The following is a 24,487-nucleotide window of genomic DNA, read 5'->3' as shown; positions in this document are numbered from 1 at the left end:
ATAAGGTATACGCTTATTTCAAAAACGGTTGTCGGCGCCAAAGTCGTCAGATTATAGTCGATAAACTATAGCGGGATTGGACATTCTTTGGATCCAAAATGAACTGGATAAACTGGTTTTTCTTGTATTTACTCTTCTCACAACACGGGGGTTTATTTTCGAAAACGTTAGCGTTGTTTGTAATGGAGGAAGGCATCTTTTAAAAATGCCTCGACGATTCCGGTGTTTAGATATATGCCTCGACGATTCCGGTGTTTAGATATATCTCCTTTAGCTCCGACAACATAGTTTTCTTAAGAATATTTCAAAGAATATCTTAATGACTTTGACGTCAGGTTACGTATTTGACTAGTGTATTTATACCTTGTAACATTATAGACCCCTTGCATGTGACGTCAAGACAGCTCAATATGGATTGAAGGACAAAACAAAATAATTTGAATCAAGAGAATTGGAAACCTAATGTATTGCATGTCTTCCAAATTGAGCTACATTCGGACGTGCTGCAAGGAGTCTATAGAAAAATGGTACCTGGTCTGAAATGAGAAAACAGGTCTAGAATTAAGAAGTTGAGGATATTTAAATGAACTGCAACTTGAAAGCAAAAGTTACATGTTCACAAACATCAGGTGTGGTTCCAGGGGTGATGAGGGGGGTGAGTAGTAATGACCCTTTTGCACAAATTGTTTACTGATGACCCTCCCCTATGAAACCCCATGGCCCTTCTCCTCAATAAAAATTGACCTTTCCTAATACACTGAAAACATTTTATGAAGACATGCTTTCACTCAGTTTACTTGACGCTTTCAAATTTGATTTTCCTCAAGTTGAGACGCCATATTTACATTATTTTCCCGCCGTTTATGGGTTTCCTCTGGTAATGGCTCGAGAACCGTCACCCCCTCCCCTCTCCCCCCTCCCCCCTCCCCCCTCCCGTTCGACCGTTTTCTTTCTTTTTCTTTTTCCTTTTTTTTTTTTTTTTTCCCCAAATATTCGATTAAATGGTTGATAATATTAGACCAATAAAAAAGCATACCTAGTGTTGGCCAGTTAATCTGAAATAATGACGTAGACTGAGGTGTGATTAAGCTTGCGAAAAATAACCAGCGAAAAAGTAAAAACATGTCCGCCATTAGAATGAAAATATAAAACTAATAAATTGTTTTGAAATCATCATTGTGTTATCAAGTGCTTAGAAAAGTTAGAATCGTTATATTTGGTGGCCTGCCGAAATCAGAGGAAAAGAGACACTTCAGTTTTGTAAACTTTCCCGATTCTGATTGGCTGATATATGTCTTTATTAGATCAGCTGGCATGTCGATCTACAAGCAAATCCTGTGCAGCTCCCATTTCACAGTTTAAGGACCCTACATTTTTTTTTTTTTTTTTTTTTTCATCTTAGATAAATATTTCCATGAGGATTTGGTATGTTCTTAAGTTGGTTTGGTCTGTTAAGTGCACAGGGATCATGCGTTGGCAAGTGAGTTGAAGTGTCAGTCACAAAGTAATATTGAAACTTTGTTTTCACTAGCGCAATACCATAATCAGTGTACGTAATTGCAGGAGGGACGTCTTCACACTTACTATTGATAACCTTCACCATTTTACAGGTGACAGAACCTTTTATTTTGGTGACCAAGCTACCCGTCCCAGGGACACACGCGATCCAATTATTGATATTAGACTTCACCATGAATTCACTACCAATCGATGGCCAAAGCAAGAAATCGATAGCATTGTAATCTGTTTCGCTTTGAGGAGCAGTATCAGATAGTATTGCACGACCTAAGTTCTTGGGTCCGGGGGTAACTGCATTTGAAAAACTATCAAATACATCATACTTTACGAAGGTATAGGACCAGACGAGTGCCCAGCCTCCCCCTTCTGTCTCCATGTCACAGTAAGCCAGGAATGAGTTGTTGCTGTTTGAATCTGGAGCAAGACAGTAAACACCAGAGACCGCGGTTGGAAATGCAGCTTTAAGTAAAGAACAGGTTTTAGCAGGAAAATCACAGCTCAGTCCTATTTTTGGAAGAAAAAAGAGGCAATTTTGGTATCATTTGGAATTGAGATAAACCATGGCTTTCACATTCTAATGTGCGAACGTTCATAATTCATGGCTTGTGAAAAACACTTGTGGGGGGGGGGGGGGGGTGGGAGGGGGGGACGTAGCAACCAAAAATATTCCTTCAATAAATATTACTTAAAGGGGAGTAGTATAGGGAATGGGGGTTCCAGCGCAATCTCAACACGGGTAAGACCCGCGTCAAAAATCCACCTACGGACGACCCCCACTCCAAGTGTGGTTGAGGGCAACAGCGCACTTAAATATGTTAGTCTATATATGGAGTGCGAAGAATGTAAGAGAACTTTTAAGAAAGAAGCGGATTTGAAAAAGCATTTGAAAATGAAGACGAAGTGTATGAGCAGTTATGATTGTGGATGTGGTAAGAAGTTTGAGACTAAGGTTAAATTGTTTGGCATTGTCAGGACTGTGAGTACGACTACGACGACCTAAAAAGTGCTTGGTATTAGGTATAAAATATTTCCTATTATATAGATGGAATCCCAAAGCAACTTCAGCACGGTGTCAATACCCGGTAACGGTGAGATTGACGTTAGACAGTTTTGGCGTCAGTCAGAAAGGAAGGTTAAAAGGACTCTCCGAAAATGTATAGAAGAATTAGGAGCCCTGAAAGCGAGCATAATGGTAGAAGTAAGTTTGTCAAAAGACGAGGTAATGACGACAGCAATGTTGCGATCAAAGTCGTTAGTGATATTAGAATCCACGAATCTGGATAGGTCACTCAGTGAAGCCTTAGAAGCAATAATGGAGTCGCTGTCTAACTACACGAAAGAAGGATCGGGTTGGACAGTAGAGGAGGTTGAAGGAATAGAGATAAGTATGGCCAGGTACGTACCCATACGAGGGGGGAGTTACGTACCGCTACCAACGTGGGTAGAAAGGAAGAAGGCTATTGTAAACGTGAAGAATGAAGACAATCGATGCTTTATGTGGGCAATCAGGTCTGCACTGTATCCAGCAGAGAAGGATCCCTGTAGGACAAGTAAGTATCCCACAGAAGATTTAGAGTGGGATGGTGTGGAATTTCCCATGCAGTTGATAGACATCCCCATATTTGAGGAAATAAACGATCTAGCAATTAACGTTTACGGAGTCAGAGAGCAGACGATAGTACCGTTAGTTCTGTCAAAAAGTAAAGGAGAGCGCGTACATTTATTCTACCACGGCGGACACTACTCATGGGTTAAACACATTAGCAGACTATTCTACAGACATACTAAGCACAAAGGCAAAAAGTACTTCTGTGACTGCTGCTTGCTGTCATTTACATCCTTAAATGCCCTAAAGAAACACGATGAGATCTGCCGCGGAGTCGAAGAAGTGGCGCAACGGATCCAGATGCCCACCAACAAAGAGCTTTCATACGCGAACCATCAAAAGCAGATGCAAGTGCCTTACGTGATATATGCAGACTTCGAAGCGTTGATAACTAAGGAAGAGCAGAAACGTGGTGCCACGAATAAGGTAGGATTACACGAGATCTGCTCCTTTGGTTACATAGTAGTCAGATCAGACGGTAAAGCAAACCCTCCTGTGATTTACCGAGGTAAGAACGCAGCTAATGAGTTTCTAGAAGCATTGCGAGAAGAAGAGGGGGAGATTAGAGAACAATTAAGACGTCCAAAGAAGATGGAATTTACCAAAGAGAACCAGGAGGCTTTTAACAAGGCAAAAAAATGCCACATTTGTCAACATACGCTTCTTCAGTTTGGAAGACGAGCCAAGAAAGCGTGGGATGAAGATGGAAAGTATCTAGGAGAAGCTCATTTTAAATGCGGGAAGTATGCTAAGAAAGGTGAGAAGCCGGGAAAGCCCTCCACGCACTGCATTCACTGCCACAAAGCATTTGTTGAGGATTTCTATGTGGATAAGGTTAGGGATCACTGCCACATCACGGGTAAATACAGAGGAGCGGCTCATTGGAAATGCAATATAAACTTCAAAGTAAATCCAGACATGGAGATTCCGGTGTTCTTTCACAACCTCCGCGGTTACGACTCCCATTTGCTACTACAAGGAACAGACGGCTCCGACGTCAAATGCATACCCAACAACAAAGAGCGCTACATGTCCGTAACTGTGGGTAAGCTAAAGTTCTTAGATTCGCAGCAGTTTATGGCGGACTCCTTAGCAAACCTCGTAAAGTATAACACCAACTTTCCCATTTCCAGTCAATATGGCGCGGAAAGGAAAGGAGTCTACCCATACGAATACATGGATTCCTGGGATCGATTCAAAGAGTCCCTACCACCCAAAGATCGCTTCTACAGCACCCTAAACGAGTCCGGCATAAAGGATGAGGAGTACCAGCATGCGTTAGACGTGTGGGAAAAGTACTCCTGTGAGAACATGGGGGACTACCACGACATCTACCTAAGGTCTGACGTAGTGCTGCTTGCAGATGTTTTCCAAAGCTTCAGAAAGATGGCTATGGAATATTACGGATTGGATCCCGCTAATTTCTACACGGCTCCTGGGCTCAGCTGGAGTGCTTTGTTAAAGAAGACAAATGCGCAGTTGGATCTCCTAACGGAATACGACATGTACCGCTTTATGGAAGACGGTATCCGCGGCGGCGTATGCGGGCCCAGCCGACGTTACGCCCGCGCAAACAACCCCTTAGTAGAGCACGACCCAGAGAAACCAACCACATACATTTACTACCTGGATGCGAATAACCTTTATGGTTGGGCAATGTCACAGTACCTACCTGTGAGAGACTTCGAATGGGATCCAGTGAAGCCGATAGACTTCTACATGCAGGTAGGAAAGGAGGAAGACAAGGGTTACGTCTTAGAAGTGGATCTGGAGTACCCAGAGCGCCTGCACGACGAACACAATGAGTTCCCCTTAGCACCAGAAGCGATAGAGATACCATTTAAGCAGCTAAGTCCGCTGCAAAAGCAAATGTGCCCTGGTTACAAACCGTACAGGAAACTAACTATGAACCTGATGGATAAGAAGAAGTATGTGGTACATTACCGCAACCTGCAGTTCTACGTGCGACACGGAATGCGCGTAGAGAAGATCCACAGAGTCCTAAAATTCACGCAGGAACCCTGGATGCGCCCCTACATTGACTTTAACACGCAAAAGCGTACCGCAGCGAAAAATGACTTCGAGAAAAACCTCTTCAAACTGATGAACAACAGCGTGTTCGGAAAGACAATGGAGAACATCCGCAAGCGCGTAAGCGTAAAAATAGTCAGCACCAAAGAGGAAGCAGAAGCATACGTGTCACAGCCAGGCTTCGTTAGATACGTAGAAATGCTGAACTTCTACGTGATTCACATGAAAAGGGCAAACCTCTTACTAAACAAGCCCGTTTACACAGGCTTTACGGTGCTGGATCTATCGAAGCTGCTGATGTATGAGTTCTACTACGATAAGCTTAAGCCAAAGTACGGAGACCGCTGTCGCCTCCTGTACACAGACACCGACTCCCTAATTCTAGAAGTGCAAACGGAAGACGTTTACAAAGACTGCCTCCCCGACATAGACGAGTACGACACCAGCGGTTACCCGAAGGAGCACTTCCTTTACTCTGCGAAGAATAAGAAGGTAATTGGGAAGATGAAAGACGAAATGTTAGGAAAACCCATAGTAGAGTACGTGGGTCTGAAACCAAAGATGTACAGCGTGCTAAAGTTAGACGGCGTAGAAAAGAAAGCTAAAGGCGTAAAAAAGTACGTGGTTAAGAAGGACATTACGCACGAGTCCTACCTCAACGTATTACGAACACGCAAGGAACAGCGGCATAAGATGAACAGCCTGCGCAGCTATGGTCATCAGATACATAACGTCACGCAGGAGAAGGTGTCGCTGTCTGCATTTGACGGTAAGCGATGGATGTGTGATGACGGAGTGCATACGATAGCATTCGGACATCACACGATAAGCAGTTCTTCCATGACGAACCCACGTGTGGGGCCATCGTGAAGATAATACAAGATGGGCTGACCCTTCTTAGCTATTACGCTTCGGATCTGGTAAGTTTCCAAAGACCAATTAGGATCCGTAGCTCTTTTGGATCCTCCTTCTAATTCACCCGGTCCGTAGAGATATCGGACTGTGACATTACCTAATTTTTTTTCATGGGGGAAGACCGCCCTCGAACTTCTGACGTAGGACTTGTGCTCCACCTGTTTCTTCTTCATAGCATCCTTGGGTTTCATTCCCGTAGCCCTGGCCGCCTCGTTGTTCAAAGCCGCGACGACCTGGGGGAGCCTCTGAGTCCATTCCCTGTTGCGTTTGGAGGGATCTTCCAGCTCTTTCCAATACTGGTACCCAAAGAGACGCTCGGCCAGGGTCTTATTGAATCTTTCGACGATGCTCTGACCCCTGTGGTACTCAGCTTCGGCTCTCCTAATCTTAGTGTCGTGGTCTTTCAGGGTCTTGGTAACCACGCCCATGAACTCCGTCCCCGCATCCACTTGCAGCAGCTTAGGCCATTTCAAGACGCGCTTATAAATCCTACCTAGGGCTTCTGCGACTTCCCCAGAATCCTTGCTGGTTATGGGTTCGGCGTCCTTATATCTGCTTGCGATATCAACTACGGTCAAAGCGTATCTATAGGTCTTCTTTCTTACCTTGTCGTGCGGTAAGAAAAGCAAATCCGCCTGATGAACTTCATTGGGGGTATTTACGGTGAAGCTGGGCCTGGGAATGTACTTGGGCACGGGAAGATAAACCTGCCAGAGGGTTTGTTTTCTTAGCCAGTTCTTAGCCGTTTCTTCTGATACCCTGGCCGCGGCTGCGAGTTTCTTGATGGCTGACGCTCCTTTCCAATAGCCTTCAGGCCCATAGTAAATCCTTTTGAGTTTGTCCTCTACGCGGCCCATTATATGAATAGAATCGCGCTTCGCTTGATTCAAGCGAAGGATAGGACAAGATTGATCTTACGTCCGTTAAAATCCACCGTCTTTCCGTCCACCTTAATGGTGATGTTTATGCTTTCTACCAAATTGGACAAGTCATAGCTCAAAGAAATGGGGGTGTATTCTACCAGGTCAAATGGATTACCTTTGGGCAGAAACTTGGACATAAGAGAAGACTTTTCTCCATCGTTGTAACTATGGACCAAGTCGCAATAGACTTCGTAAGAGGATGCGACTTTCCATTTCACAGGTATGGCTGTGTCGGTAATTGTCTTGCCCGAGGCACATAATAAAGATCCCAATGGGTCAGACTTTCCAAAAGTTACTGAATAGTTTGGCATATTATGTTTGAAGGTCATTTCGTGCGGCAATCCTGTGGTGAGCGTATAACCGTGTTTTGCTAATTCCTTAGCAAGGGTGATTGGCGTGTAATGTCCATCGGGCAGCAATACGCCTTGATAATTGCCGCCGCCTTTATGCTCAGTGATCAAGGCATTGACTAAATTATACCAAGAATTGTACAAAGAGCAACTAACCAGCCTAACCTTATGGGCTTTGATGGGAGGATTCAAGTAAGTGGTAAAGTCATTCTTGTCGCTTTCCAAAAAGACGATCATTATATTCTAGGCGCCAAAGGCGCCACTAGAGGCTAAGCGCAGCTTAGACTAAATACGCCAAAGCTACGCCTCCTGCCAGCCCTGCGACTCCTACGAAGACCAACTCACTATCTTTTTGTTTCTTAGAAGGCTGATAGTAATTCTTAAACTGAGGCTTTCTTAACCCCGTTAATGCCGCGGGGTGTGCCTGTGCATAAAGTTTAAAGGCGTAGTCTGTATTTTCGAAGTTCTTATCCGCCTGTATTTTGTCTTGGTAGTTCTTGTCCAACCAATCCCTGTAAGCTTGTCTTTTTTCATTCCAAGCTGCCACGTCCCTTTGATATTTCTCCAGCGCTAAGTCGTGTCTCTTTCTTTCGGCGGCTAAATCTCCGCTGCGATCACCTCTAACTAATCTATCCAAATATTGACCACCATAATTAGCTCCAGTGAATGCTAAAGCTGCAATAACTCCACCTGCGACCACGCTAGCCATTATATATTAGAAAATCACAGGGATTTTCGCGAGTTATGTCGTTGGCAGGTACTTTTCCTTCCGTAGGTAATCCTTTACCATGATAGCCCCGCCTACGGCAGCGGTCATTTTAGCAAAATTAGCGAAGCTCTTGCTTGGATCTTCAGTAAAGTCTTCTTTGAGCACTTTCTTACCTACCCAACCAATACCCGCAACGATGGAAGTAATGATAGCTGCTTCTTCAACAGTTTTCAATAACGCGGTTGACATTATATTACAGAGCGAGAAGGTTATTACTCCATTTCAGGGATCTTACTTTTTCTAACAGCTGGTTCCACAGGTGCGTGCACGGGCGCGTGATATGTTGGTGGTTCTACTTTTGGCTTCGTAGCCCGCCATTGTAAGTAGAGGCTGCCTGCTGCTATAGCGACTCCTAACGCGCCAATGACGTACCCAGGATTAATGAAGGATTCCTCTTCTTTTTCTTCCGCCTTTTCTTCTTTTTTGGCTTTGTTCTTTTTATTCATCTCCGCGAGCTTCTTACCGGCAGCGACTCTGCCTGGAGATTTAACCTTGGTAATCTTGGTATCTTCTACGGGTGGTTGTTCTTCGGTGCCACTCATCTTATATTAAGGGACTTGAAGGACTTGACAAGTAACTTGATGACGACTTGACAATGACTTGACAACGACTTGACTAAGTACTTGAGGTGACTTGACAACGACTTGACTAAGTACTTGAGGTGACTTGACAACGACTTAACTAAGTACTTGAGGCGACTTGATCAGGTACCTCAGCAAGTGCTGCCTGGAAGACCTTTTCGACTTCTCTGTCCTTTTTGAAGTCCTTCCAAGATGTTCCGAAGGAACCTAGTACCTCCTTCAAGTCGACGTGCTGAGCTACGTGCAAAGCCGCAGAGGCGACTGCCATTAACTTACCGCACTTCAAAGACAACCACCCACAGGTTATCTTAAGTTCTTGGGCGATGACATAGTCCTCGCTGATGTCCTTCCGCAGTTGCTCCACGTCGTCTATAGGCAGCGCAAGTCCAAGCAATTTAGTCGCGAGTCGGATAGCGGAGTCTGCTACGGCGTCCGTGGTCTTACTTGCAAGGGCAGCCTCGTACCTCTTATGGAACTTCTTAACCTCCTCTTCTGACAACTTATTAACTTGCTCATGGGTAAGTTCCTTACCAATCATTTCTTTACACTTCCCAGAAGACACAAGGATGTTAAGTTGTTCCTTAAGGTTACTTTCATCTAGCTGTGTGGGGACTTCATCTAAGAGCTGCTCAATGTCCATATATGTTAATGGAATACGGAAACCTCAAAGAGAAGATCATTTTGGAATGTTGGTGCGTCTTTAAATGCCGCATGTATTCATGCAACTGTTCCTTACTTATCTCACCGCCATAGTCGCTTAAGATGGTTTCCAGATCAGACTTACTTGGAGTATAAAATACTACGAGAGAGCCTATGTTTTCCCTGAAGGGCTTAGAGACACTGGTAAGCTGCTGGGAAAGCAACCAAACGCTGATATTGTCATGCCTACCGCTGAAGGCAAGCTTCACCAACTCCGAAGTGCGTCTTTTTACGTCGTCCCCACAGGCAATGTCATCCAATATGAGGAGCGTCTGCGTATCTTTAGGGAATTGTTTGTGCCAGAACTTCAAATGGCCGGATAACTCGTTAGGATCTAAGATATCTACAAAGAAGTCGTCATCTTTCACTCCTATGCCCGTCCAGGTGCGGTTATTCACGTAGGTGGGGCATAATAGCACGATGTAGTCGAAACGGTATCTAAAGGGTCCTAATAGCTGCTCCACTACGAATTGGGTCTTTCCGCAGCCGGTGGGTCCTACTATCAGAGCATTGCAGGGAATATGGTTCGGATCCATTATATATACGATGGACCCAGTGGACGCAGTAAGAAGGATTGCCGGCGACGCAAAGGATAAAAGAGACACCATAGAAATGCAAAGGGAGGAGATCGATCGGTTAAAAGAGCGCGTGCAGGAATTGTACGATGAAATGTGCGGCCTGAAGCGCGCGGAAAGGTTTGGTGCGCTTTTGACGATGGCCGGTTGGGCTAAGGAGTCCGTTAAGGACTTCATGCGATATCCCCCGTAGAATGTTAACAATAAGGTTAAATCTTTGTTAAGGATGCCCGGAAACTATTTAAAAAGTGTCTTAGAATGTTGACAATAAGGTTAAATCTTTGTTAAGGATGCCTGGAAACTATTTAAAAAGTGTCTTAGAATGTTGACAATAAGGTTAAATCTTTGTTAAGTCGCCCATAAGCTATTCCAAAAAATGCCTCAGAATGTTGACAATAAGGTTAAATCTTTGTTAAGTATATATACTATTTAAAAAGTGTCTCAGAATGTTGACGTTTAGGTTAAATCTTTGTTAAGGATGTTAAGTGGAGGCTAAGATATTGTTAAGTATATATGGACTGCTCGTTGTGTAAGAAGGTGTTCAGCACCAAACAAAGACTTCAATACCACGTTCGTCGCGGCGTTTGTACAAAGAAACCCCTTAGCCGCGCTTGTAAGGATTGCGGTAAGGAATTCAGCACCGTTCAAAAGATGCAACAACATCAGGATAAACGCATTTGTGGGAATAAGGAATTCCACAACCCCTTCGAGCATCTGAAAAGGGGCGTCTGTAATCGAACCAGACAGTGTAGTTTCTGTAATAAGATACTTAGTAGTCGTCAACGTTTACAGACGCACCGGAGAACGCATGAAGTGAATTATAGGTTTCTCTCCCGCGCTTACGACTTGGAAGGCGTGGATTGCTACCAATGTGCGGATATGATGAGTCGCTGCCCGCATAAAGAGGATTACTTAAGGAATCGCATAGATTACCATAAGAAGATAGTCCGTACTTTCCCCTCTTTTGAACGCGCCGAAGGCGTTCCGTGGACTAAAAGGGAGTATTGGAGGCAGGAGTGCGATCGTTGTGGTTGTGTTAGAGAAGAGGAACATATCTTCAACTGTCTTAACAAAGATTTAACCTAAACGTCAACATTCTGAGACACTCTTTGAAATAGTTTCCGGGGTGTCTTAACAAAGATTTAACCTTATTGTTAACATTCTGAGACACTTTTGAAATAGCATTTCTTGGGGCCTTTAATAGTAAGGTAGGGTTTGCGCAAAGAGTCTCAAATCCCATCCTTATTTTTATTTATTATTATTAAGGATAATGAATAATAATAAATAAAAATAAAGACCCCTTTAAAGGGGCCTTGCAGAGTCCCCTAAGTATATGGTAGCCTACTTCACGGCATTCTTTGGGAGCGCCCTAATCACCCTTTCAATATATGGACTGTATTACGTGCGAACTACCTGCAGACTGCATTACCCCTTGTAAGCCGCGTAAAAAATACACCTGCCTTCATTGCGACAGGGTATTCTCCGAAGGATCCTTTGTGGGGCATTGGTGCTCCGCGGATCCTAAAGCGCAGCGGGCGCTTAACTACAAAGAGGAGATGGAGTGACTCTTCTTTCAATGTCAAACTTCCATCGGCCACTTACCTTACCATAGCTGCGTAAGTGGGTGAATTCCTCGCCCTGAATTACGTACCGCACGCAATCCGGCGCCCAAAGGGAATATTCCTTACCTTCTAAGTCTTTGAGGACTAACCGTAAACGGTCGATGTCTTCGAAGACGACGTAATGTTTTATTTCGTATGCTTTACCGTGGACAAGATCACGCCAGTGAGTCAAGCTGAGCTTCATTATACCTATGGAATATCTTTAGGTGCGTTTTCAAAGTGGCGTAGGACTTAAACCGCTTTACACAGCCCTTACAGGGAATACGAATACCATCCGCGTAATCCATCAGGGCACGGCAGATAATGTCGTAATCGTTGCTAACCATCGTTAGGTAACCATTTACGTCAAGCTGTGAGATTTTCTTAGATTGCTTCGCGGATAAGACGCCGTTTCCTTTTGGGGTTTTCAACTCGATACACAACCCGCGGTATTTCTTATGCGCATTTAGGATTAAAAGGTCGGGTTGACCGGCTTGGTAGCCTTTTCGCCAGCAGGTTATTCGCTTGCTGTCTGAATCTTGAAGTTCGCCAAGACCCGGCGCTATGATGAAATCGGGGTAAAACCTACGTATGTAGTCGACGACCTTCGCGTGTAGGTCGGCTTCATTTTCGATCTTAAATACTAACTTGTTTGGGCCGCCAAACCGCCTTTCTATTGCATATTTACCCGTTTTCCTTAGCGCGGGTAGGACTTCCTCAAAGACCCAATCACGAAACTCCACAGCTTTGGGTAGTTTGGAGCTAAATATCAGTTCGTACAAACCAGGTTCGGATATAAACACGGCATTTGGTTGCGTAGTAAAGGAGCGGTGATTCGCAGCCCCTTGTAGATCAACCCATTTTTTCTGGTATTTCTCAGATACGTGTGCTCTAATTGCATCTCTAGGGCGCTCATAACCCAACGCCAAGGCCACCTCCTTTGCTTTGAAGTACAAAGTTTCGCCTTGCACTATGCATTGCAGTTTGGTGTCGTTGTTTTCAAATACGCGAAGCATTGTATATTTAAGAAATATTTTAACATTAATATGCAACGCTCTTTAGCTGATTCATTTCTACGCTCAGTTGCGCGTCAGACACGACGAAGACGTAGCAGTTTATTTTGTCGCCGTCGCCCGCAGCGGCATTCTTGGTGCGCTTGATCTCCAATGTTATGCCGTCCTGCGTATTTACTAGACGTAAACCCTGACCATGTAGGTCTTCGTCGTTAATGGTGCGCATGTCAATCCACAGCGCATACTTATCCTTAAAGAATTCCTCGGGGCTAATTTGGTCGCCAAACTTGCGCATTGCCTCCCTGTACACGTCTGCGGGCTTTATCCCCTGGGAGTAGACCTTGTTTGGGACTCCGTTTATGTTAACCCCTACGTTAGTAATGTTAGGGTTGTGAAAGGCTTCGGAGTCGCGCTTACCAGCCTCGTAGGGTTTGGCAAACACCAGCATTAGCCCCGTGAGACTTCTTCGGGGGAGGTTAATGCTTTGGTTGATAACCTCATCCGTCTTATCCAGGAAGCTGAACGTCTTATACATCACTACGTGGTCGTATAAGAATGCCTTTCCGGCGCTATATTCCATGCCAGCGCTACGGGCCAGCTCTTCGCTGTACACGGTCTCATACTGTAATTCTAGATTAGTGATAGAGTATGGGGTTGTTGTGGTAAGTGCAGTGCTTAGCCCACCAATGATGTTATTAGCATCTGCTAAAGTTACTTCAAACTGTAGCTCGGCAAGCTGTCTTGGGTAATACACACCGTGATTCGTAATCACTTCAAAGTCCAGCGGTATGACATACTTACTACCATAGGCGGTCTTTATTCGCTTTGCGTCTGCCACTGCGGTTTCTCCGCTGCCGTCAGTAGGTTGCGTTTTCGTAGGTGTGCGAACCTTACGTAGAATGACACTACCAACTCCTTGTTCTATCCTTTGCGCGCGGTCAAATGCTGTTAACCATAGATCCTTATAGGTGGTATACAGATCGTACCTATTTAAGTCCAGCAAGGATTCCCCGGCAAACTTGATTCTCATCTTAGAAACGATGTTGCGACCCACGTTGTTAACGATAATCCTTTCATCTGTGGGGCTTGACTGCACCGCTAGGTCGAACCTTAACGCCAAGGTGCCAGGAACTAAGACTAGGTTATCCGTTAGGCGGGGTACGCCTACGTACAAGGTTTCCCCTGGCTTTGCGCTGCTGGGGGTAAAGGTGACCCGATGAAAGGTGCGTTCTGCCTTCAGCCCGCCAACCTGCTTAGGTAATACGTTGGGATTTAACTTTGAGCTTATCATATATAATGGAAGTAGAAGGAACAGACCCCGACTTCGATCCCACCACTGAGGAAGGTCAGGCTGACATTAACGACGGTGATGAAGAACCGCTGCTTCCCACCCAACAAGTCGACGATTCCCTAAGGGATAGGATTGCAAAGGCCCTAAGACATCCCAAAGCACGCGAGTACACGTTTCCGCGTGAGCACATAGAGCTTCAAAACATGGGCGAGCCGGAAGCAGCCGCGCGGGAAACCGTAGAGTGGGCAAAGCAGGAGCTAGAGCTGCGCTACGACAACTTTGATGCTGACGACGTAAAGCTCACGGAAAAGGGGGATAAAGTTTTCATAAGCGTTCAAGACTTAAGATTTCCTGACAAAGACCGCTGGACAAGACCACAGCAACTATTTGATGAGGAGGGTAACGTTAGGGGTGACGTCTTGAGATTAAAAGGCTTTCAGCGTGCTACTAGAACCCTGTTAGAAAGGCTGCACAACTTAACCGAAAGGACCAACGCGGAAAAACGTGCCGCGGATCTGCAAAGGGAGTTAAGAGAAAAAGATGTAGAATATGCAAAGCAAGGTCAGCTACTTGCCGATGCTGAAAAGAAGTCCGCCCATCAAGATGAAAGAATAAAAGAAATAGGAAATCAGGTGGATCAGGCCCTGCGCGAATTAGACAAAGCACGGGAGGACTTAGGAGAAGCCCAAAGCTCTGGCGCCTCAGTGGAAGCACTGCGGGAAACGTTGGAAGAAAGGGAGGAGGAATACATGAAGCAAAACCAGCGGCTTGCCGACGCGCATAGGAGGGAAGTCGAATTTAAAAATCAAGAAATAAGGGAGCTGGTAGACCAAAGAACCCAAATTCGACGCGAAAGAAATCAAACTCAAAGGGCTCTTAACCTCGCCCTGCAAGAGTTGGATCTAATTAGAGACGATACCGAAAACCTACAAACCACCATAGCCGGCTCTTTAGTGGAACGGCGACGGTTAATGGCTGAAATCAATACTAAGGAGGAGCAAATCCGGCAAAGAGATCAGGCCATCGAAGACCTGGAGGGGCAAATAGAGCGGCAGCAGGAAATAAACAATGACCAGGCTCGTCCCGAAGAGGAAAGGGAAGCAGCTCAAAAGGAAGTAGAAACCCTTCAGGAAAGAGTCGCGGAATTACAAGCGCAAAAGGACAACCTGGAAAAAGAGCTGGGGCTTACCACCAAGGAAAAAATAAAAAGAGCTCTGGTGAAGTATGGTATTCCGCTGGCATTTGCGGTTGCTATTTCGAGCGTAGTAGGAGTCATCCTATCCACGCTTAAGGCTACGGGCGCGGGCGTAAAGAAATTAGGCAATGGACTAACGGACTTGGGAAAAAAGATGGCAGCCGGTCTTCCTGGGCTGCTGGGTTCGGTTGTTTCCTTGGCGCTTAGGGCCGGCGGAGAACTGCTAAAGTTTGTGGGGAATAACATTTGGATCTTGGTCGTCGCTATCGGCGTGGTCCTTTTGAAGAAGATGCGGGGTTGATCTTATCCTTGTGTATTACTGGTGGCTTATCGTCGTCGGGCGCCCGAGGTGTTCTCGACTGGGGATAAGTAAAGATAGTATTCGCACCGCCTTGATAATGCGGAACTAGCGGTATGGCGGTCATGGTGCTAATGGGCTTATGATTCCAAGTAGCATCCGTTGGAGGATTTTTTGCCGGGGCGGCATTTATCCGAAGGTAGGCAACGTCGTTGGGAAGAACCTGAAGCTTCGCATATTGACAATTGGCTATCATGTGAAAACTCACTGGTGTTAAGTCTTCTACAGTCGGCGGTGGAGGTTCCGACGAGAAATGAACTGGGTTCCTATTATTATCTTTTTTTCTGTAAGGTAGTAATGGGCGGTCATTCTCATCAACGATCCTAAACCCGACATTACACGAATACCCCGTCGAAATACTAATAGTACACATGATTAATCCCAGGCCTCCAACCTTCACCCACAATCCCGTGTCATACCAATGCTGTTCTAAGTAGTCCTTCTCCTCCAAAAAATGTAGAAACCAATCTTCCTTCGCGTGTGGGTTCATATATTTCAGCAAACATAGTTTGCTTCTAGAGACTAAGCACCGTAAGAGTGCTGATGGTTGCGTGGTTATAGATAGTATCCCTTTGATTTTCTATGCTATTTATGCAAACGCTCCCGGTGTCATCTACGCGCATTTGCAGCTTTACCTTCCCATGGCAATCGGCGACCATGTGGAAAGTCCAAACCGATAGATTCTCAGCGCTGCCGGGGTTGGGTTCTACGGAGAAATGCGCAGGCTCCCTGTTATTATCCTTTACACGCATAGGCTGCAGTACGCCATTGTCATCCAGGAGCCTAAAGCCCACGTTGGCGTGACTGCTCGTGCCAATGCAAATACTACAAAGGAACAATTTCTTTCCTGAGTAATTCAAATTCACGGACATGCCCGTGACATCAACCCAAGATGCCTGGTTGTATTTTTTCTCGCCTGCGTAAGTCGTATAGACACAATCTACTCCAGCTACGTAGGGGTTGTTCATCGCCATATATAATAGCTCAGACCAATGCTTGCAGCTGCTAAGCCGGCCTTTAGTAAATTATGGTCATATTCCTCAGGTATCGCAGGCAGGACCTTCTTTGATGGTTTCTTAACTACGGGTAGCTTCGTTTCGTGTGACTTTTTTAGCTTCTCTACGAAGTGAGGAATGTTCCTAAGAGTGTCAGAGTTCACGTCATTCACCCCAAACTTCATATCCTTAGTAGCTCGTTGAAGTTTGTTGTTGTATCCTACTACAGAACCAGTATTTATAGATAAATTACTGGGCATTAACCAACAACCCGGGGCTACTGCATAGTCCAGTCGGGCCTTAGAATTTTGTATGGCTAGTTGGTAACGCTGTACGCCCTTGCTAATGTCGCCCTCCAAGATTGAACTTTCGAATAGAATCAAAGCTTCGGCTCGCGTTTCTTCTGCGGCGCCCGTATTTCCAATTATATTTGATCGGGTGTTTACTTGGGCTCCAAGGATAGAATACACGTAAGCTTCTATGCTGCGGTTCAAACGGGCAAGGCCGGCCTTAGTTAGTCCTTTACCTTCTGGGGGTATGAAATTAAAGTATTGCTTCGTTTGCTCGTCGTTGGTAATCTTAATAATCAGTGGATTAGCCCCGGCATACTTACCACCCTCGTCTTTGAACAAAGGTCCATCGCGAACTTGCTTGGTATCTTTAACTGGACCCTCCAACCACCACCACTCATTCTTCAAATGATAATGGGTTTCTGGGTGGAAAGCCATGGTCCATTGTAAATTCAACGCGTGGACTTCCTTATCACTTAGCACATGCCCGCCAATCCCCCAATGAGCCCAAATATGCCCCAAGCCATTGTTAGCACCCGCGGTACACCTGAAATCCTTCCCTACAACACCAAACTCCTTACAAAGCCTATCATACGCGGGAACGTTGTATTTATTATCTCTTGGATAAAACGTGGCATCTCCCGGCAGCGCAATAACACCCATTTCACGTAGTATTCTTCTGACCGTAAAGTGAAAGTGAAACATAAATATTGAATTCTTCATCAAGTTCGCACTCACACCACAGCCGCTAGTGGCACACCAAACTGCAAAGTTCAACTGCTGCGGCCAATAACGCATGTTAGGACCACTTAACCATTCATGAGATTCCTTGGCGGTGGTATGAATAATGGGTACGTCTTTGAAGATATCTCGCACCTTTAACGGAAAGGAATGATTGTTAGAGACCCGCATGTTCAACGTTAAGTCCAGGCTTGGGTGTTTATCGAATGACACCGCGGGTATCGGATAAGTACTGGTACCCAGCAATAATTCCTTTGACCAACCGGGTTCAACATGCGTTGGCGCTGGCGTTGGCTTATGCATTGGCGAATGCTTCAGTTGATCGTCTATTTGATTAACCAGCGTAGGCTTCAAATCCTCGTTGCTGTACATCCTGGAGCCGTTGAAGTAAATCCCATCGGGTCTCCTTTTGAACTTACTAGGGTCTGCATGCGGAAACATCTTCCTAAAGGCCCTCCAGTTCCGGTAATCCCGGTTGTCGTGATGTGGCTGCTCCTCAATATCATTCCCAAAAGCGTCGTACATTAGTATATATAATGGATGTTATACCATCAGCACCTCAGTTGTACCCAGATGTTCCCTATACTACACCTAACGAACTAAACGCCGAAAACTTTCGTCTGAATAAAGCGAACTTAATCCTGGCTTACTTGGAAGGGCAGGCAAAACACTATGAAAAAGTTAGAAAAAAGTACGTTAGAGCCCGGAGTACGCTACATAAGATTGCGATAACTTCAGGATCCATATCTGTTGTGTTAACGGGCTCTGGCGTTGCTACTTCGCTTACTGGACCGGGAATAATCGTTGGAGTTCCTTTGGCCGGCGTTGGGGCAGCTTGTGGTATCATTTCGGCTGTTGCTACGGGCATTATGAAAAAGCTATCCACGAAAATATCCAAGCATGACACGACAATAGCTCTATCTAGGGCTAAAGTAAATACTATTACCGATCTTGTCTCAAAGGCTTTGCGTGACAGAAAGATAGACGACGTAGAATTCTCGCTTATTCTGGCCGAAGAAGACAAATACGAGAAATTAAAGACGGACATAAGGAATAAAAAAACAATCGTAAAAGATCTTTCCGAGGAATCTCGCAAAAAGATCTACCAGGAGGCAAAAGAAGAGCTTCAAAGAAAGCTTGCTCAGTAAACATCTGCTTTGAAAAAAGCAAAACAGGATTCTATTTACATATTGAACGCCGGCTGTCTGGTTCATATGCAAATTAGTTTCACAAAATATTACGCAGCCTGCATCGTTTTCACAAAATATTACACAAATGTGAAAAAACTTGTGTAAAATCATCTTCTCGGAATCCATTCTAACAGCGGGTGACTGGGGTCTATTTTATAAAATATTTCGTAAATTACGTCAGGATAATAAGGAATATCCTTATTCAGCCGACAAAACATCCACTCGGCTTTTGTCATATCAGAAACCTCAGGAATAGACTTACCGGTAATTTCAGACAAAAGATAGGGAATAGCTTTGTAATATTTCCCTAGTTTTAATTTTTTCAGCGTTTTCCGTAGACTTTGTGGGGTTGGCTCTTCTAAATGGTCTATGATTTTCTTCTTTACTTCGTTGTCTAAATATATCGGATGTAAACCTTGGATATGACTCATCCAGTCCCTGAAGTATTTTATTCTCTTATATGGCGTTTTCTTACGACCTCCATTGGCGTAATACTGCTCTCTGGTAGCATTTGGTACGGCATTACGAATATTCTTACCACACTCGTAACACTGTGCTGACGTGTCGTCTTCTATTTGCATTTGCTTACCACAACACCATAAGGGTTCTGGCTTAGGTACGATAACTTTAGGTCTTAGACAAATTATGCAAAAGTCGTTAACGAACTTCTTACATTCTTCGCACTCCATATATAGACTAACATATTTAAGTGCGCTGTTGCCCTCAACCACACTTGGAGTGGGGGTCGTCCGTAGGTGGATTTTTGACGCGGGTCTTACCCGTGTTGAGATTGCGCTGGAACCCCCATTCCCTATACTACTAAGGGGGCACTAAAAACTTAATAGTTTAGTCAGCAAAGATTGGTTCAAAAATAATATTAGGTTTGTTATGGGGGGTTACAAAACAAGCCTTCTCTTAGAATTTGAAATCCACATAGGCCCCCACCCCCAACCCTTATAAATTATGAATGCTCCCCTTATGTCTCAATTTTGATTGGCCAAAAAATTCCCTGATAACGTGTGAACGTGACATAGTAGTAGATCCGGATTTTTATGGTATATTCCCTAATTATCATAAAATGCTCTACTATTTTTTGACGTAATAGATGATGTAATAGATAAAAAATATTTGCGACTACCACACCACAACAACCCCACACCACCACACCACCACACCACCGCACCACCGCACCACCGCACCACCGCACCACCGCACCACCGCACCACCGCACCACCGCACCACCGCACCACCGCACCGCCGCACCGCCGCACCGCCGCACCGCCGCACCGCCGCACCGCCGCACCGCCGCACCGCCGCACCGCCGCACCGCCGCACCGCCGCACCGCCGCACCGCCGCACCGCCGCACCGCCGCACCGCCGCACCGCCGCACCGCCGCACCCCCCCACCGCCGCACCGCCGCACCGCCGCACCCCCGCACCGCCGCACCGCCGCACCGCCGCACCGCCGCACCGCCGCACCGCCGCACCGCCGCACCGCCGCATATCTGCATCACTTACTTGTACAGTTTATCCCGTCGCCTACAAATCCTGGTTTACACGTACATTGGAATGAACCAGGCGTGTTGGTACAATTTGCAAAGTCTGAACAGTTGTTGAGGCTTGGCGAAGAACATTCATCAATTTCTGAAACGAAAAATGTTGAGGTCAAAGAAAGCAAATGAAAGAAAATCCTTTTTTATTCACTAGTTTATGCGTATTTTATAACTCTTTCTTTTGAACTACCCAAGCTTAGACATTCTTTGAAGATCATGAAGCTATCTATCTCTTATTTCTTCTCCCCTGTGATTGGTGCAAAGATGTCATAGCCCAGTTTTTACCGTGAAAACTAATCGGTGCATCAAAATGGATTCATGACAAAAGAAAATCCGTGTAGACGCACTCTAGTGTGCTTATTGATGGGTTGCAAGCATTCCCTAGAGAGTTAAAAGACAAAGGCATGGCGGCCATTGTGGTACCGTTAACAAAGGATGCTAATGAGAAATCTTTTGTTAAATGGTACCAGCATGACCACGATGACGTAACGTGCAAACGAAGAATATTGGCTTTCTGGAAGCCTTCGCTTTATAAATAGCGCATTGCAGAATATTCAAGTATTCCAATATACATATGTTGCGAGTTCTTCAAACTGCTGTAAGTATCTGTAGATATTTGACGCTGAAATGATGCTAACCCTATTTTTTCGGCAATTATTGATACTATTTTGGTTTCACTGTACGATATTCATCCCCCTATCAGCTTTATAACAAAATCTTAATTTTATTGATATTTTATATACCTAAATGAGGCTAGTTAATTCTTAGAAATAAAGAACTCAAGACTTCGATAATTACGTACCCTAGCAACAGAATGCTTGAAAACAATAAAGCGGAAACATATATACCAGAAACTATTACTACTACTACTACTACTACTACTACTACTACTACTACTACTACTACTACTACTACTACTACTACTACTACTACTACTACTACTACTAATACTACTACTACTACTACTACTACTAATACTACTACTAATAATAATAATAATAATAATAATAATGGTAATAAATAAATAAATTAAATAAATAAATAAATAATAATGATAATAAGTATATGTAATAGGACTCCATGCTGTCCAATGAAGAAATAATTGGACAAGGAAAATTCTGAGGACTGACAAAATTGGATGAGGCCGTAGGCCGAGTCCAATTTGGCGGTCAGAGGAATTTTTCGAGTCTAATTATTTCTTGATTGGGGTGCATGAAATCCCATTACCTATTAATTATATAGCTGCCTAATTAATCCCATATCAACAAGACCTGTCCAATTAAGAAAATAATTGGACAGTTACCTATATGGGATTTATGAGAAGCTGTATAATAATAATAATAGTAATAATAATAATAAACATAGTGTTTGACTTCCTCGCAGATCATCACGAACAGCTAAGAAGACCTAAGAACAATTACAAATACAGACAGGGAAGTGAACTTTCTTATAGAACGATGTCAGAAATGGATTTTAAGCCAGAACGTTAATATAGTCAAGAAGTTCTATGAATATGCATAAGCTGAAGAAAGGATTGAAAAAAAATGATGAACTTAACCAGCCTAGACTTAGTCCGCTGGTCAATGTAAACATGATATATACAGACAAATAAAACTTGCCATAATAGTAATGGGATTAACAGTGGATTCCACAGAGCAAGGGCACTAGGACACCGAATGTGGTTGGATTTCTATAGGTTTTTTTCAAAGGTCAAACGGTTTGAATAGCCGATGAGCGTTACTTCTTTAACGGCCTTTCTGTACTTGACTCTGTTTGTACTATACCAACAACGACGCGACCGCACGATGCTCCTTACGGCAGTAATATTTAACCGTCCAGAGTTGATATGGTTAATCAAATTCACCTTAAGTTCCATATAGAGCTCCGTTTGACCTTTGGAATGAAAACGTTTAGAAGTTGATTTTTACTGACTCACCTATGCAGGATACGCCATCTCCAAGGTAACCAGGAAGGCATCTACATTGGAATGAACCAGGTTCATTAGTACATTCAGCGTAGAGAGAGCAGTTATGACCATTATTGGAACACTCGTCGATATCTAAAAAAAAAAAAAAAATGAAAACAAAAAATCCAGTTTAGTGATCAGAAATGGAAACATTATTAGACTCGCCTGACTTTTTTGGTAAAGATGCAGGATTGCTTTGCATTTCTAATAAGTAGCTTCCTATGCAGACGTTCTTAGGGTCTGGCACGCAGACACACGGTAAGATGGATTATCATATGACCCGTACGGCCCTGCTCGCGCGCTCTAATAAAACCATTGGAAAAAGTTACGTGATGGGGGCCGGACGGGTTGACGTAAGCGGGCCGGAAAAACCCGTCCGGCCCTGCTCGAATCCGCGCGCTTTCTTTTTTTTATTATTTTTATTTTCGTGAGGGTCATATGATAAAATGCTTATTTACTCGCTGCGCTCGGTCCGTACGACATGACCTTGAGCCAAATATTTTCCCGTACGTAATATCATCTGGGTATTGGTACATAGAACTGAACCATATCACATACCTATTTCACAATTTACTCCAGTGCTTCCTTTAGGACACAAGCATCGATATCCTTCAGTGTTGAACCCAGTTTGGCAGGTTTGGTTTGCAGTTGTGCAGGGATTCTCGGCACATTTGTTCTGGAGAAAAATGCAACTCATTTTTAATGCCGTGTTTGACCACCAAAGACTGAGAAGCAAAAAACCTATTTTTTAATCATATCTAATCAGAAAAAAAGCTCTATCTTGTGGGTAATTTACTTCCGTGTCAGAACATGCGTCATTTTTATTATTACTGTTTTCCAAACTTGTCACGAAAACGTCGTGATTTATGTTCAAAAAAACCCTATTTTGCCTTGCCGACAAATCGCACACTTTCGTGAGCGCCAAGTGTCGATTGGAAATTGATTGTAAAGAAATTCGAAGACTACAGCGCACTTTTGTTTTTGTGAATGAGTAATTTTTTTTTTTTGGAAATATCATCGAACTAAACACCAAAAAACGTCAGTCGTACCTCTGTTCCTCTGTACGAGTATCCTGGTCTTTCCTGGTAATCATCTGGGTATTGGTAACGATCAGCGTCGTTCAGTTGACAGACCATCATTCCAGGTGTTGGTGAAGGACCAAGGTTGTATGACACGCAGTCATGGTTCATATAACACTTGGCACGACACATCTGATCATTTTTAACGTTCACTTCATCGATAGCATGGTTCAGTATCTTTCCGGAGTCTAGCTCTTGAAGTAATTCTAATTTTCTGCATTCAGTTGCTGATTTAATAAAGATTATGAAATAGTTTAGGAAGGAATTTGGATTTTCTAAGGGGGGAGGGGGGGCATTGTTGTGTTGTATTAATGATAAGTTGAAGTTTGGGTTTCAAAGTGTTCGTACTGTTGAACTTGTGCATTCTTTACTTTAATGTTGGTATTTGTGAGTAATTAGACACTGATTCGAGGCTTAGCCTGAGCAAATGAGTCTGTAATCAAGAAACACGGCGGTAATTTGGAATTCGAAACGGGTCTATTCATTTCTCCAGAACTGCTCAACAGTTGGCCGATAAGACTTCCTCAGTTTTCAATAAAGCTCAGCCTCAATCAACGGCATTTGTGGCAATTCTTTCACATTTCCAAGTTAGCCTCTTTGAAAAGGGTATAACAGAATCAGGAATTCGAAGGCAGTGGATAAAAAAGAACTAAGAAAGGAACAGAACGGAACATATCTTTATCTTGAGGAAGATATTATTCGACTTAATAGTGCAAGATGTTTATCGTAATATTCAGCCTGAGTGGAATGTTTTACCTTCTTCAACAATTGTTTTGATCTTCTAATCTATTAAGCATTAAATATGTGACGTTACCCTGCTAGGCAACACAACAGCGACCTTTTAAGCTTTTCAAAATCTACGACGGTGTTGACAACCGTTAGTAAAATTCTTGGCTTTCACCTACGTCATCGAAAATTTTCCAAAGACTTATATACAACACGACCTCCACAGACCGAAAGAGCAACTAAAATTGTATATCTCAGCCAAACTGCTAGCTAAAAGAAGTCTTAGATACGGAGGTACGAGCGATTTATTATACCCATAATTTAGATGACATGTATGGGTCCGCCATCTTTGTCCTATTGAGGGGCACAAACGGCGGCCAAACCACAAAAATTGAAAATCATGTTTCTATTGCCCCCACTTCTTATATTTTAATGTAATTATTATCGAAATACAGTTAACAATCATCTAATAAGATAAAATATATTATTTCAATTGAATTTCCCTATTTCTGATGCTTTGAA

At 43.9% G+C, this 24,487-nt stretch overlaps 1 protein-coding gene across 1 annotated transcript; it reads right to left on the bottom strand.

Moving 5' to 3' along the window:
• Window positions 1-980: 980 nt before the first annotated feature.
• On the bottom strand, window positions 981-24,283 carry LOC116305538 (uncharacterized). Its single transcript, XM_089029905.1, has 6 exons — window positions 24,280-24,283; window positions 23,210-23,466; window positions 22,719-22,836; window positions 22,131-22,253; window positions 20,160-20,285; window positions 981-2,022 (listed from the first exon to the last, which is right to left on the bottom strand). The coding sequence occupies exons 1-6, from the start codon at window positions 24,281-24,283 to the stop codon at window positions 1,394-1,396; spliced, it is 1,257 nt and encodes a 418-aa protein (XP_088886031.1). The 3' UTR covers window positions 981-1,393.
• Between the last annotated feature and the right edge of the window lie 204 nt (window positions 24,284-24,487).

Source organism: Actinia tenebrosa, unplaced genomic scaffold (genome assembly GCF_029948245.1).
Source record: "Actinia tenebrosa isolate PJP-AT-01 unplaced genomic scaffold, QUT_ActTen_1.0 PGA_scaffold14__42_contigs__length_11649687, whole genome shotgun sequence".
Lineage (NCBI taxonomy): Eukaryota > Metazoa > Cnidaria > Anthozoa > Actiniaria > Actiniidae > Actinia > Actinia tenebrosa.
This window is presented reverse-complemented; position numbering and strand designations above follow the sequence as displayed.